The following is a 14922-nucleotide window of genomic DNA, read 5'->3' as shown; positions in this document are numbered from 1 at the left end:
TCCCGTGATCCAGCAAACCTGAGAAGAGACCCGGTCCCCGAGCGAGGCCGCCCGTGGGGAGCCCCAGCGCGGCGGGCAGCGGCAGGGCGGGACGCCCCCGAGCGAGGCAGCGCGACAGACACCCCACGACAGTGAATGACACGTCCCCCGCTGAGCAGGGGACACAGACGAGACTTGTGCCCAACGCCCGCACCGAGCAGTGCAGTGTACCCCACCCTGGCCTGGCCCGGCCCGGCCCGGCCCCACCGCCCCTCGCTCCCGCCCCTGACGGAACGTTTCCTCCCGCCCCGGCGGCGGGTGTGGCGTCACTTCCGCCTCGGGTGGCCCGCGCCGCTGAGTGCTTCCGCCTGTGCGTTTCCAGGGCAACGCGGCGCCCCGGTCCCCGTGAGCACCGGCCGCCGCCCGGGGGCCTGAGGGGGGTGGCTCTGGGGGGTGGGCTCGGTGTCGCGGGCTCGGTGTCGCGGCGCTGCCGTTACCAACCGAGCGTCTCCAGGGAGGGGTTGCGGGGCCCGGGGCGGCTTCTCCTCGCCTCGCAAGGGCCGCCCCGTTGCGGTCTGGGGGCAGCGGAAAACATGTCGCACCCCGTCCCGGTAACTCCGCGTGGCTCCAGGGCGGCCGTGCTAACCGAGGAGCCACTGGCGGGCCTGCTGGACCAGGGCGGGTCCGGAGCGGGGCGAGGGAGGGTCTGCGGGGTCCCGGGGCCTCCCGCGCGGCGGGTACGCGGCGGTGGTTCCTGGCGGAGAGAGGGGCAGCGGGCCGGGCCCGGAGCCCGCGGGAGGTCTGCGGTGCTCAGGTGTGGGAATTGGGCAGAGGCCTCGTCCGCGTTCCCTGGAGACAGAGCGGGGCAGGGCCCCGGTGACCGCTCTGAGGGGACGTGTGGGAGCAGCACCCCCAGTTCCACTGCCCAGCAGAGCTGCAGTGGTTCCGGGAGCGGTGCCCAGACCAAAGGGGACAGCGCCGAGCTGCCTTGTGTCAGCTGAACAGTTTTATCTCGGGTAGGACCACGCATGGGGAAAAGGAACAGCATGGCCACCATACGGAAGCTTTTTTATTATTATAGACTCAAACAAGTACTTAATCATTCCGTCTTAACTCCTTTGTGCAGCTAGACTCGGTGGGACTGGTTAAAGTCAAGAGATGTCAACCCCACCTCTCGCTGGGGCAGGCATGCCACCTGGGGCGTTCGCAGGGACGCAGGCTCAAGCGGCAAGGGAGGTAAATACAGCTTCTCTCTGTCGAATTGGCCAAGAGACTGTGCAGGACATTGTATTTCGAACCATGGAAATCTTCCAGTTACTGAGGAACATGCAGGTGAGACATAACTTTTTCTTTTTATGGTCCACAACTTCCCATGTTTTTACCACCAGCTGCTTGTATATATAGGCACAGGAGGTAGCTTAGGACATTTAAATACATAACATGATCAAACTGCTTTGAAAAGGGGCATTGATTGCATAAGAGAATACTACTCTTGAAATATTTGCTTACTCCTATACATTAAGTGAAGATGAAGAACATTCAGAAATGCTGAAGTGTTTTCGTTCTTACAATAAATATACTCTAAATACCCTGAGTATCTGTGTTTTCCTTTATGAATACTGAAGTGTGTTTATGTTTCTCTGTTTTTGTTAATATCTGGGGAGTAATTTTAGAGGAACTTTCATTGATCTTTTTTTGTAATATTATCCCCTTAGAGTTTCTTGTTATTGAAGTGGACATAATCCTTATTTGTGCCTACTTACTGGGAAAACGTACAAACTTCTGTCGTGTTGTTCTGCTGAGAGCAGAAGATAATCACACCCGTTCCCTATGTACTTTCTTGACTCCAGCAGTTTCCTTCTGTAAATATCATAGGTGTAGGTATATGTACATAGAGTTTTGCTAACAGGGAGTTCATTTGGATTGTGTGTCTGAATTGTGACCTGGGGTTGAGAAACAAAGTCTAGAAATGTAATAGCTGTAACAGATAACAATGGTGTCATGCTTAAGGATTTTGAAGACATTCACTGGAGTTACAGACCAAAATGCAGAATACATGAAACTATTTTACAGCAGTAATTGGACAGATAAAATACAAAATTTTGCTGATAAAGAAAATAGAAATGTCAGTGATTTCTATGGGAATAGTATGATAGTGTTATTTTAAAATATACAAAAACCCTTTTTACTTAGTTTATTTCCTGTGACAGAAACTTTAATCTAATACTTTTAATGTTTTGGGGTTTTGATTCTCTAAGTTACCAAATGGTGTTACTTATCATACTGGAACATATCAAGACAGACTGGGAAAGCTGCAGGAACATCTCCGTCAGCTGTCAATACTCTTCAGAAAACTGAGACTAGTCTATGACAAATGCAACGAAAATTGTGCTGGGCTCGATCCTGTTCCCATAGAAGTAAGTATCTTTATTAATACATAAATGACAAATCAGAATAACCACTCTCTGCTTAGCATATCTTCCACTCTTCTGAGTTGCAGGAGACTCATATCAAGTTTTAAATCATAGTGGAATTGTTCAGTGGACTGAATTCTGTTTATTATTTGGGGCTGGCGGAAAGATTGTGGAACTTTCACATTGACAATTCTTACCAGTGGAAGGAATCCAATTTTGAAATGAAACTTCATTTAAAATGTCAGCCTTTTTCCTCCAGGCTTCTTGGTACATTTACCAATTCTTTTCTACTAGGAAATAAAGAATCAAGAATCAGGGCAAGTTTTTGTGGTTTTTGATTGTTTGTTTTTCCAAAGAGGTGATTATAGTGGGAAACACTCTACTTTAACCTCTCACCTGCCAGCCTGGCTCCCTGAGTAGTAAACATTATTCTCTTGCTCTGACCATCAGTCTGTGCTTCTGTAATTTGCTCACTCAACTGCTGAGCCAGTAAGTATGAACCAAATCCAAATGTGTAGCGATGATGGAAAAGTTAAGAGTGTAAGACTTCAAGGAAGGAGATTGGCCGAAGATTTTCCTAGTAAAATTGCTATTCCTAGTAAAATCAAAACTTCATTTTTTCCCCTTATAAGTTGTTTGTAATTCCTAGTAGTACTCTTAAAGCCTGTTTTGTGCTATGATTTGGGTTCCTACTGCTCTACATTAATCAGAACTATGAGGTTCTTCAATTACTGACCTCTGGATTCTGAGGCAACTCTACTAAGAGACTTCTGATTATCCATTGTGTTTTAGTCATTTAAGCATTATATTTTATATTTGAGTCTCCTCACTGAATAGGAATAAAGAATTTAAGGAGTCCATTCTAGACTACTAATCTTCTGTCAGCAGTCACTGCTGTGTGTTTCAGAGAAAGGTATTCAGAAACCTTACAGCAAGCAAGGAAGTAAGATAGCTTTCCCATTAAAAGAAAAAAAAAGAACAACATTTTTCATGTTTTGTTGACTTGTGTGCAATAGCTGAATGCTTGTGTCCCCTTTAAAAGCTTTTGATATGTTTTGTTTTCACATATGATCAAAATGAGTGGAGGTTGGTCTTTTTTTTTCTTCACAGTTTTTAGCTCTTGCCAGGTTAAGAAAGGATCTCTGTAGAGAAAATGAGTAGTCCCGTTAAACTTCTTTAATGCAAGGTCTCACTGCTACCTCATGCACAGCAGTGGTTTGTATCAATAGTTGGAATTCTTTTTTCTCTTATCTACTTGGGGTTTCCTGCTCTGGAGTTAATAGAATGCCAACCTCCTCGTGTTTTATCAGTTACGGTGAACGAGAGTGGCATCGGTTTTCTTAAATTCTTATTTCAGCTTTTCAGCAATAGTCTTAATCATATTATTTAATAACTGACATTCTAACCATATATTTAAAGAATATCAACAAGTCTTTTTTTTAAACAGTCAAGTCAGTGCCTACTAATATTTCTTAGTCTATTATTGCTGATATAAATGGTTTTATATTTTTAAGTTAATGCATGTTACCAATGTAATATGTATTATAAACTTTCTGTTAACTATTAAGGCATGAGATAATTATGAAGAAGATCTGGCTACAAAGTTCTCTAATTGATTAAAATTCCTATTTCATTTGTGTGTGAGGTGTGGTTCTTTGTTTTGGTTTGGAGTTTTTTGTTTGATTGTTTTGGTTTGTTTGGGCGGGGGGGGGGTGTTTGATTTTTGGTTTTCTACTAACTTTTCTGAAAGATGGGAGGTTTTCAAAGGAAATATTCTACTTTGAGTAGGACTTTGTTTTCTGTCACAGAGAGGAGGAGTTTTTTCCAAGAGTATTTAGCAGCCACACTACTTCTGCTTTATGGTATGCAAAGGCAGTAGGCTGTTAACCTTTACTACATTTTCATGGCAGAGTTTAGTGTGGTAGTTTTTGTCCATTTATATAAGCTTAATAAGTATGGCCTACAAAAACAAATTTTATAGAAGGAAATTAAATTTTCAGTAGGTTAAACGAAAGCTTTCCATCAGAATGCTGAAGGATACAGCTGAATGCTTCATAATATTACATCCCGACCTAAGTAACAAGTTAATATGCATGCGAAGGCAACTTGCTCACAGACTTTTAAACTAATATCTCCTTGCTCATTTGCATCAATTACTACTCTTTCATTTGTCTGTAATGTGTATGTGAACAGGGATGTTATGTTGCTATCAGCTTTAGCTTTCTCAGTTTAGGAAAGAAAAACACCAATAGGCTGTAGATTTTGTGGATGTATGTTATGTATAAAATGTTACAGCTTATAATTATTTCTGCATAATATATTAGCTTGGGAGTCTTCCGACACAGAAGCATGTATTTGTTTTTTATCTAGTACATTTACTGATTCTTTTTATATTTTTTATTATTTTTTTTAGGAAGGGAGCATATATTAATATTAATTTAGAAATTCTTTATGTTTTTTTTTTGCTTTGTAGAAGCTTACTCTGTGCTTGAGGAGATCACAGTGGAAAATTCTTACAGAAAAACTGTTAAGGAACTGTGGGCTTAGTCTTAAGAATAGCCAAACAGAGGCCTACTAAAACAGCAAGTCATAATTAGGGTATTAACCAAGTAGCTATGTAAAGCCAGTCATGTTTAATATATCACTGAAATACTTTATAATAATGATAACGTTTGTGGCATTTCATAGTGTGGAACAGTAAATTTTAAGATCACAATCTGCGGAGTTTAAAAGCAGAATAATTCTGTGTGATAAATGTCTTGAAATGTAAAGACTGGGTTCTGCCTGCAGTTGTGAAGTTGCTTGGGTCTAGGCACGCTAATACATGGGATTGTGTCTTTTTGAAGCACATAGTTTTCCTGGACAACCAGCTGAGGTCATTCTAAGGCCTTTGGGTTTGAGCTGATGAAGTAAGCTTCTCTCTGCTTCCTCTTGGGAAGTAGTACCTTATGTATCTCCTGTATCTCCAGTTTTCAGTTTCTTTTATTCTTATTCTTTTTTTTTCTTTTTTTCTTTTTTTTTTTATGTTTCTTGTCTTCATAGCAACTTATTCCATATGTTGAAGAAGATGGCTCCAAGCACGATGATCGTGGTGCTGCAAGTCAGCTTCGTTTTGCTAGTGAAGAGAGAAGGGAAATTATGGAAGTAAATAAGGTAACAAAGTTGGAATTTAGTTGCCTAAGGCTGAAAATGTCACCTTGTCGTTACAAAGCTTACGTTTCTAGGTAGCTGTATTAGATGTCTACCAGCAAACAAGGTAATAAGTATTTCTTGCATGTAACTGTTTCAGAATTACGTTTTAGTAAGCAATTATTTTTTTTTAGCTGTACCTCTGACTGTAGAGTTTAGGTTTCCTGAGAATTCAACTTGTGCCTCTTTTTAAATGGACATAGTACTCTGTATGCAGAAGAATATATGTTTAACCCACTAGATATTGGAAGCACAGGTTGAGGTAGAGGGCCTAAGGATCTTATTTATTTCAAAATTTACCTTAGGTGTTAAAAAATGGGTATTGAACATCAGATGTGTAAATATTATTGCAATTATGTGAGTTGCTGCAGGATTTTCAGGGTGACTTTCTGTATTTTGACAGCTTGAGGAAGATCATTCCTTTTGTTAAATGTAGCATTTATTGAATCTTGACACATTCAGAAAAAAATGTACTATGTATGATAAAGATGCTATTAAATTTGCAGTTTGAGTGGCAGTATGCAATTGAGTACAATTAGTAAAGATGGATCCAAACCTAAAAATAACTATGCTGTAGTAAATGCTAATATAATATCGAGTTTTAAAAGATGTGGCTTTACCAGACCACAATTTTGACCATTGTTTCCTCAGTCTCTAAAGTACAAAGGTAGGATTAATTAAGTATTTCTGTAGCTGTAATGGCTGTAAACGCTTAGTAAATAGGAGACATAATCTACAAAAATAACTGAACAAAGCAAATAAATGAGTAAAGTATTTCTTTATGGAAAGAATAATTGTGGGATTTTCAGCTTTTAGAATAATTCCAATATTTTAATTTGTACTCAACAATCAGAGATGTATTGAACTTTTCATAACCCATTTATTTAGAAAAATGTGTGCATATTGTACAGGAGAAAATGAGGACTATGTGAGTTTAGAGAAAAGCAGCTGTCAGCTTTCCTGTTGTATTCTTTCTGTTCAGTGCTGATGTAGAAGGGTTGTATATATCATATTGTATATAATGTTGTACTATGAATTTGTGCACATTTTTTGCAGTCTTTAAGTGTTAATAAGCTTAACTGTCCGTATTTGCTGTGGATTTGATAGTTTTATGATATGTTTTTTGCCCTTGTTGTTGTACTTGTATGCTAATACGTTTTTAAATCTCCTTGGTGTGATCTTGGGAAAAGCATTTCATAAATGTTTATGGTGAGTTCTAGACCTTAAAAAGGTTGATAGTGTTACAGGACCATTGGTAGCAAATTGGTAATTAAGAATGTATTAAAACATTCGTTTAAACCTAGTCAGAATTCCTGTATTTACACTGAAATGCCTTCTTTGCAGACTTTCCACGGTAAATCTTCACAAGATAGTTGAACTTTCTCTGGTATTCTTGTGGACAAATATTGAGTAACTATTGCAGTAGAAATTTAAACTTCTTGGTTTTGAAAATGCATTGATTTTTTTTTTCTTTTGTTTCCTTCCGGTTGTGTAACCACATACGCTACCAATTTCAAAGGTCAAATTTTAGTACATTACAGAATAGGAAATGCTTTGGGTTTTGTGACTAGAAATAAAGAAATTTTTATTTTTGCAAATAATAATCACTAGAATCAGACTAATTGGTCTAATTTCCGACACTAGCTGCTGGGCTCAAATAGCCCTCTGTGGTTCTTAGCTAGCACTCCTGACAGCTTTTCAGTCCTCTGTAGTATGTGATATCCACTTCCAACTCAATTTTGCTTAATTTATTTAAGCAAAATTTCAGTAATACAAAATGTTGATGAAAATGCTGTGACAAGGAAAGCCACATGACAGAAGCAGCAGCTTTCTGTACTCATGACCCACTATCTTTTCTCCCTTCAGCTGGTTGTCCTGCTCTCACCTAGTCCTTTTTGCTATGATAGGCAATATCTTTTCAGTCTTGAATGTTAAAAGCATTATTGCAATAATCAAATACTTGGATGCTATTGAGACATTTGAATTCTTAGACCTTCCATGGGTCTCTTTAATTTTGCCATTCTTGCTATGACTTCCCAGCCATCCCGATCTCCTTAGTGGCTCTGGATGTATGTGAAAGACACCTACTGCCCTATAGCCTGGAGCACAACCAAAACCAGCAGATCCTATAATAATTGTGGATTGTATATTCTCACACAAAAACGTCCCCTCTCCCAGGAACCACTGACTTGACACAGAACAGTTCAGGGTTAGTGATGCTGGGAAGGGGCCATCCTTAGTGCAGGTCGTGGGGAGCGTCACCTGCTTCCCGTACCTACCATCTCACTCTTGGGGCAGAAGCAGCTGTTGTTGTAGTGGAGTTCTGAAATACCGTGGTAGCTTTTGATGTTAGTTTACTGTATAGTGACATCTTTTGGTCTTATTTATTTGTTCTGCTACGTTAGACTTATCTTGTAGGTCAGAAAGGTTAGTGCCCTCACCATGGCTAAGAAGGACTTGTCCATTAATTTAAAATATAGATCTGTTTACAAGGTAATGAATTTCTGTCCTAACAATTCCATAATACATAGGAACTGTAGGTTTAAATAAAACCTACTAAGATTAAAAACAAAAGGATTTTTGGCCAGCAGTAACTAAGAAGTGTGCACCATTATTATTTTAAAAAACAAACAAACAGAAAACAGCCAAACAACAACAACAACCCCCAAAACCAACCAAACAAAAAAACAAACCAAACAAACGCCAAACAATTTATTGAGCACTAATTACCTCTACCTTTTGTACTAAACAATTCTTTTCTGCAGTTCCTGAAAGTCTTGCTTATTCCTTTGTTCTGTATTTGCTTTCGGGAGTTGTAAATTGCTGAGGCGGTTGACTCTTTTCTGGAGTAAATAATTTACTGTTCCAGAATCAGTTTAGCATTTGTATTTGTCTGCTAATACAAAGCCTTACTCACTTTTCACTGAACATAATTACTGTTTGCAACAAATGCAAGCTTTCACCAAAGTTTTCTCACTTGTCTTAATATTTTTTGAGTCTTTAATGTTCCTTCTACAGTTTTCTTACCTTTTAAGTATAGCATCATCTGTAATATTTTCAATATGTCAGGCTCACCTTGGGTCTGTGTTCTTATAGTACATTTGACAGGCTTACAACAAAAAATACCAAATCACAGGCTGAGAACACTTTGTTTTGTGTTGTTTCCTTACCAGCAGTTTTCTTTACTGCTGGTTTTTAGGAATGGCGCAAATACAGTTTTGGTTTTTTAAATGCTGTAGGTCTGGTTTCAAATGAACCACTTAGGAATCCCATCACATAATTAGTAGTCTCAGTACATTTGGGTGAGAATGAAATGATGTGAAATAACATTAGAACAGTTCAAGTGACCCTTTAGAAAATATTCATGTTTGATATTCTTAATTAAACTTTGCTAACTGGTTAACAGTGATCTTGCTAAGAGGAAAATGTATGATCCACATGACAGGCTTTTCAATCAAGCTGTTACGAGTTTAGCTCTGGGCTTTTTTGATAACAAGACCATTGTGCACTTCAGCTGATGTTGTTTTGGGCAGTAGTCCTTAAAGTTGCAATTACTCTTTCTCTTTGGAGACCTCTGCCTGAAAACTACTTTTGACTATGCTGAAAACTTGCATTGTTTTTAAACTATCTTTCACCCTGTTTGCATGTCTTTTAAATTTGTTTTGTCTGTAGAGGTACACTTTAACAGGAGAGGAAGAAATGTTTATTTGGACACCTTCGGAGCAGATTAATCTTCAATAGGCACTGACTCCTGTTCAGTTTGTCAGAAAGTTTCAAAAAGGACCTTTTCTGCAAATCAGCTTTTTATTCAGTCAGTCCTCTGCCTGTAATTTTGTATGAGTTTATTCTGTTTTCAGATGTAGGATGTTGCTTTAATTTAAGTTCCTGACATAGGCGTTGGTCTGCCTTTCCCATCTGTTGAGGTCCCCCTGAATTGGACATCCTACCACTGAGTCGATTGACCACTTCCACCAATTTAAGAAATTCCACAAATTTGATACTTTGATGTGGTGGTTAGGTCATTAAGTGTGTATAAGTCACTAATGAAGATATTAAGAATATTGACCTTAGTATCAATCCTGAGAAATATCAAGAAAGACCAGCTGCTACTTGGTCTTAATACTACTGATCACAACATTGAGAATGCAATCCAGTTCTCCACTAACTCTGTAAACCACCTGTCCAAACCACATCTCTGTCATTTGTCTACAAGGATACTATGGGAGACTGTGTCAAAAGCCTGATTGATATCAAAGTGGAGAAAATCCTCGGCCACCCAGCCAGTCATCTCTTTGAACTACAGAGCAGTGGATACATGGAATTGCTCTCTGGTTCAAGATGGGAAAAATACTGAACATGCAGTGGAGCTGTCACTGGTGCCTCAGCTTGTTTCAGGAACAAGAGTTGTGCCTGCAGAAGGCGCAATTTTCTTTCAGCTGTCAGGTGAGGACAGAGGCAGAAAACCCAGTCTCTCATTTCCAGTGAGGGCAGAACAGTTATGCCTGTGAATGACACCAGGAAAAGCTGTAGTTATTGAACAATGACTGTGTTAATGTTTCATTGCACAGCAGTTAGTGTATTAGTGATGAATACTTTTTATCCATTTGAAAAAATATTATTATAACTTTATAAATATAAATAGATATAGTAATATAAATTTATAGGTAATAGATATTATAATATTCTAAATATATAAAATATATATTATAAAGAGATGAATATGTGAATTTATTATGATGAAAAGTGGGCCTTGGTATCAGTTGAGTAGCCATAAGTTAGAACATCACCTGGCAGCTTTAAGAGAGATGTGCAAAGTGTTGAGGCATTTTTTTTATCATTTTTTTCCTGCTGTGTGTGTAACATTGTAAGTCTTTTGACTATAAACTGAAGGGGAAAAAAAGTTTTTCCACTTCTTCAGAGATTCCATTATGGACTCTTTAAAAAATAAAAAAGAACAGTATGAATTGCCAGGGCAGGCTGTACTTTTTCTCACCTATCAATCACAAATAGGATGTTTCTGTAGAATTTTCATAGGTTTGACTTAATGGAAAAGCAGAGACCATTGTTGCCTTTATAACACTTTCAACAACCACTTGCTACAGCAGTTTTATGGTCAGAAGGGGTAACACACTCATGAAAAAGATAATGATGCAAGTTCTCTCTGAAGTAGAGTTGTAATCAACAAAGTAAACATAATTGGTTTATTTCTGTTGAGACTTATGCAAGCAAATTAACATTTAATGCTTTATGAAGCTTAGATGTACTTCTGGCCTGTACTGTTGCAGGACTTGAACAGAGCAGGTAAAAATAATACCTGGCACAGCATTCAGGAGAATAGTATTTTATCTAAGATTTTCAAGATGGAAACATCTCATTTTATTTGTTTGTTTTTTCTTAGGCAGTAGAATTGCCTCTACAACATAGGCAAGTACTTTTTACAGGCATCAGTTGGAATACAATCTCACTGTTCTGCATTTTTACACTATTATCTTTGCCTAAAGAAGGGACTTTTAACAAATGGATTGAGTGCAGAATATTGACTCATAGTGATGTTTAGGTTTTAAAATGGGAAAGACAGATGAGCTAAAGATGAGGAGAGAGTCGGGAACTGTGCGAAGTAAAGCTCTGATACGTCTCTGATAGAAGGTTGTGTGTTGGTCTAGACAGCAGTGCTTTCAAATGAAATGAAAGTGAACCAAACATGAGTTTAAGTCAAAAACTGATTTCAATCTAAGTTGAAATTACTGTGTGCTGCTGAACCCGAATCTGTATGAAACATGTTATTTATGGCACGTTCCTTGAAAGACAGCAATTTTCTGCATGTATATTATGGTTCTTCCACTTCGTTTCATTTATGTGGGTTTTGTGCTTCTGCACTTGTTTTCAGAAGTGTCCTACCTGACCTAAGCCTGCTAAGGTCTCGTTGGTTACTGGAAGGTGCAGTCCTTGCCAGCTCCATCATGCTGGCCAGAGCACTTGCAGTGTCAATCAAAATGGATAGTTAACCACATCAAAAATCAATATTGCCAAAGACGACCCCTTAGGATTGGTTTTCAGTCAGATCACTTTTCTGACAGAGAGGGACTAACAGAAATGTGCCTGTCAGATGGAAGGTGAATTTAGGTCTCCTTATAAACTGCATCTCATAATTTTCCTGTGCTGTCTTAAAAGAGATAAAGCGAGAAACTGTAGCATGTGTGTAGGATGAAGTACCTTTTCTTGTTCCTACAACTGTTAATCCCAAGAAGCAGTCCAGAGTTCATCTAAGTCATTTCAGTAGAAGGAGAAAGGAGTGGGAGACACTTGCAAGCAATCTGTTCAAAAGAAAATTCGTCATTGCTGCAGAAGCTGCTTACACAATTTGCCTGTTTCCCAAGAAGGCCATTTCACCAAGGTTAAACCTGAGTTGAGACGTTCTTACTGTCTCAGCAAAGTCTTAAGCAGAGGCCAGCACTGCTAGTGGTGCAGAACATATTAATTATAAGTACTTTGTGATGTGGACCGCTGCCTGTCAAAGATCAGTAACAAAGATCACTATATGCATTTCAATTAGGAGACCATGCTCTTTGAAGTGGATTTTTTTCCCTCTCTTTATTCTTTTTTCAGCCTAGCAGTTCAGAGATGGTGCTTCATCTTAGATGTTTTTTCTGTCTCTGGAAAAAGTAGAATAGAAGTGCTAAGAAAATAGCTCTTCACTGAAGACAAGGATCTGAAATTATCTTCAGATAAGTAAAGTAACAATTGTATACTTCTTGTCTTTACAGATGCTTTGAAAACAGGTGAAATCCAGTTTGAAATCCTTGTCTAGTATCAAGTAAAGATCAAGCAATTTACAGTTTAATAACACTTGTGCTAGAAATGAAAACAGTTTTCAGAATGAGTCTTCTAGGTGTAACTTATGTAAAGTTCATGTGAGCGTGCCTGCGTAACAGTACTGAACAGTACAGTTAGACGTGGATGGAGAGAGAACACAATCTGCATATCGGAGGTTAATAGTTCTTTCTGTCTGTGACTTGAATAACCATCACTGACTGTTGGGCCTTTGTTTCTATTGATGAAGGCTTTGAAAAATCATGAAATGACATGGCCGCAACATCAGTGAGTGACAGCTTGCATTCACCTGGCAGTTTTGATGTAGCATTCATTGATTTGTCTAAGAGTGAATGTTGAAGGTGGCAAACAAAGATGTTTAAAAATGCTACAGGTATGAACATGCTTGTTTATCTCATTCCTCTTGTGCTTTCTCAAGCATCAAGATGTTATATTATGAATTTTTGTAGCGAGATGCTTGCAATTCTTTCATTTGGCAACTACATGCTTCTCAGTTTTTGCTCTTGTCTTTAGGAGTTGGATCTCTGCTGTATATCATCAAGTCTTGGATTAGCAATTGGAAAAGAAAGAAGCATTAGATAAATGCACAGTTACCTTCAAAATACTTTTTAGTCTGTCAAATACTTGATTAGAAATACCAAATTAGTGCACGTGAACTGTCCTACTTCTGTTTTACATGCTTCTCAGGAGTCTGGAACTGAGTATTGTCTCTGCTTCCAGGGAATGTGTCTGCTGTGTTCAGGAATATTTCCCTTGCTCAGAGTTCTATGTTCCCCATGTCATTTAAGTGTAATTACAATAGCACTTTAGCCAATTTTTACAGGTTTGACATCAATAAGCTGCTTCTTTTTTTTTTCCCTGGACTTCTTTCCCAGCTGACCAGCTGGGCACCTTAAAAATGTTGTTTTCCACATCAAAATTCAAGAGACTGATATTCAGGATATTGCTTCTTTTTATCACTGTTCCAGTTACTTTGGTTAAATTGCTGATCTGGGTTGTCCTTTTAATGTGTTGGCTTTTAGTAGTGCAAATAACAAAGTTATGTCAAACCTGAAATATTTGGATAGTTTGTCCTCTTCTGATGGTAGGAAGTCTCTTCCTTGCTTTCACTCTACTTGGAACTCCAGACTTCCCTAATGAATAACTAGTTTGATCTCTAATGTGATAGTGCTGACATCTTGTCAGACTGGAATGAAATTTTAAGGACATAGGTTGCTGTTAACAATACACAGTAACTTAGTTTTTAGCAGCTTTGATTTGAGCAGGAAAAGAAAGAAATCAGACAATAAGTATGTGTATTATTTTGAAATGTGAAAGGTTAGGGAGGTTGTTCAGTGTCTTAGTCTTTCTTTTGTAGAGACATAGTTTTTAAGTTCTGCTTATGCACCCAGATAAAAGAAAGTTTGCTGCTTGACTGTTCATTCAGATGCTTCTACAGTTCACAAAAACAAATACACAATTTTAAAGAATTCCGTGTGCTTGGGAATGGAATATCTGTTTCAAGACAGGGGCCCTTGGGGCTGACCTACATAGGCAGAAGGGCTGGAAAATCTTGATTGGCTTCTCTTGTAACCTTGTGCTTTGTTCAAACTTCTACTGTTAGTCCCTCATTTGTCTGTGCACACACGTTATACAACAGATATTCACATAAATGTACCTGTTCCCTGAACTGTGTTGGTCCAAATTACCAATTCTTTTCTTTCTACATAAAGTGCTGTCTTTTGGGCTTTGGAAAGGGAGGATCAGTCCCCACAAGCCTCTGGTTTTTGATGGGATCAAGTGTTTTTTTAGAAAAAAAAAATGCTATGAAAAGAAACTGCATTCCCCCTCTAGTGATGGTCCTTAACTTTTGAGGCTTTCTTGTATTTTTAGCGTGCTTTAAAGAGGATGTATTATCCCACTAATTCTGCTCACAGGCGACTGAGAAGATCCATGTAGTGTTTCATAGCACTGTAACTTTTGTTGAATTTCTGATTGCGCTATTTGAACTGATCACAAAAAGCCTTCTAATAAACTCTTTCCACAGAAACTGAAACAGAAGAATCAGCAGCTGAAGCAGATCATGGATCAGTTACGGAATCTCATTTGGGACATAAATGCCATGTTGGCAATGCGGAACTGAACAAGGAAAATCAAACTTTGTAGTTGGAAATATATGATTTTTTTTTTTTTATATATACTTAATTTCTTTCTAAGAAGTAACATATTTTCCCACAACTATATTACAATAGTGTTTGAAAAGTTCAAGATTAAAATGTTGTTTTTTTGTAATAACTTTGATGGTGTTTGCTTTGTTTTCATAACAGATTAATCCTACAGGTTTTACCTGAGTGATTCACTTAGTATCAATATAATACAACCTAAATAACTTACAGTAATAGTTTGGATTGCTATGCAAATGGGGTTTTTATAAATGAAGTGGATTTTTTTAATAATGCAGTTAACACTGTTTTCAAAACGTGTGTGCCTGCCGTTCTGCTGTGCAAACCACCTCTGCAGACAGGAAAAG

The 14922-nt window shown here is 38.5% G+C and overlaps 1 protein-coding gene across 3 annotated transcripts; it reads left to right on the top strand.

The window, feature by feature from the left end:
• The first annotated feature begins 289 nt into the window (after nt 1–289).
• MED30 (mediator complex subunit 30) lies at nt 290–14687 on the top strand. 3 transcript variants are annotated; one of them, XM_082045261.1, is made up of 5 exons: nt 290–349; nt 1106–1311; nt 2238–2396; nt 5436–5546; nt 14440–14687. In XM_082045261.1, the coding sequence occupies exons 2-5, from the start codon at nt 1138–1140 to the stop codon at nt 14533–14535; spliced, it is 540 nt and encodes a 179-aa protein (XP_081901387.1). In that variant the 5' UTR covers nt 290–349; nt 1106–1137; the 3' UTR covers nt 14536–14687. The 3 variants fall into 3 exon arrangements, with proteins under 3 accessions (XP_081901387.1, XP_081901386.1, XP_081901388.1); XM_082045260.1 differs by having other exon boundaries at nt 303–384; XM_082045262.1 differs by lacking the exon at nt 290–349 and adding an exon at nt 675–995.
• The last annotated feature ends 235 nt before the right edge of the window (nt 14688–14922 follow it).

Source organism: Streptopelia decaocto (assembly GCF_964273445.1).
Source record: "Streptopelia decaocto genome assembly, chromosome: 2".
Classification (NCBI taxonomy): Eukaryota; Metazoa; Chordata; class Aves; order Columbiformes; family Columbidae; genus Streptopelia; species Streptopelia decaocto.
Note: the sequence above shows the minus strand (reverse complement) of the source record. Positions and strands in the feature narration are given on the sequence as shown.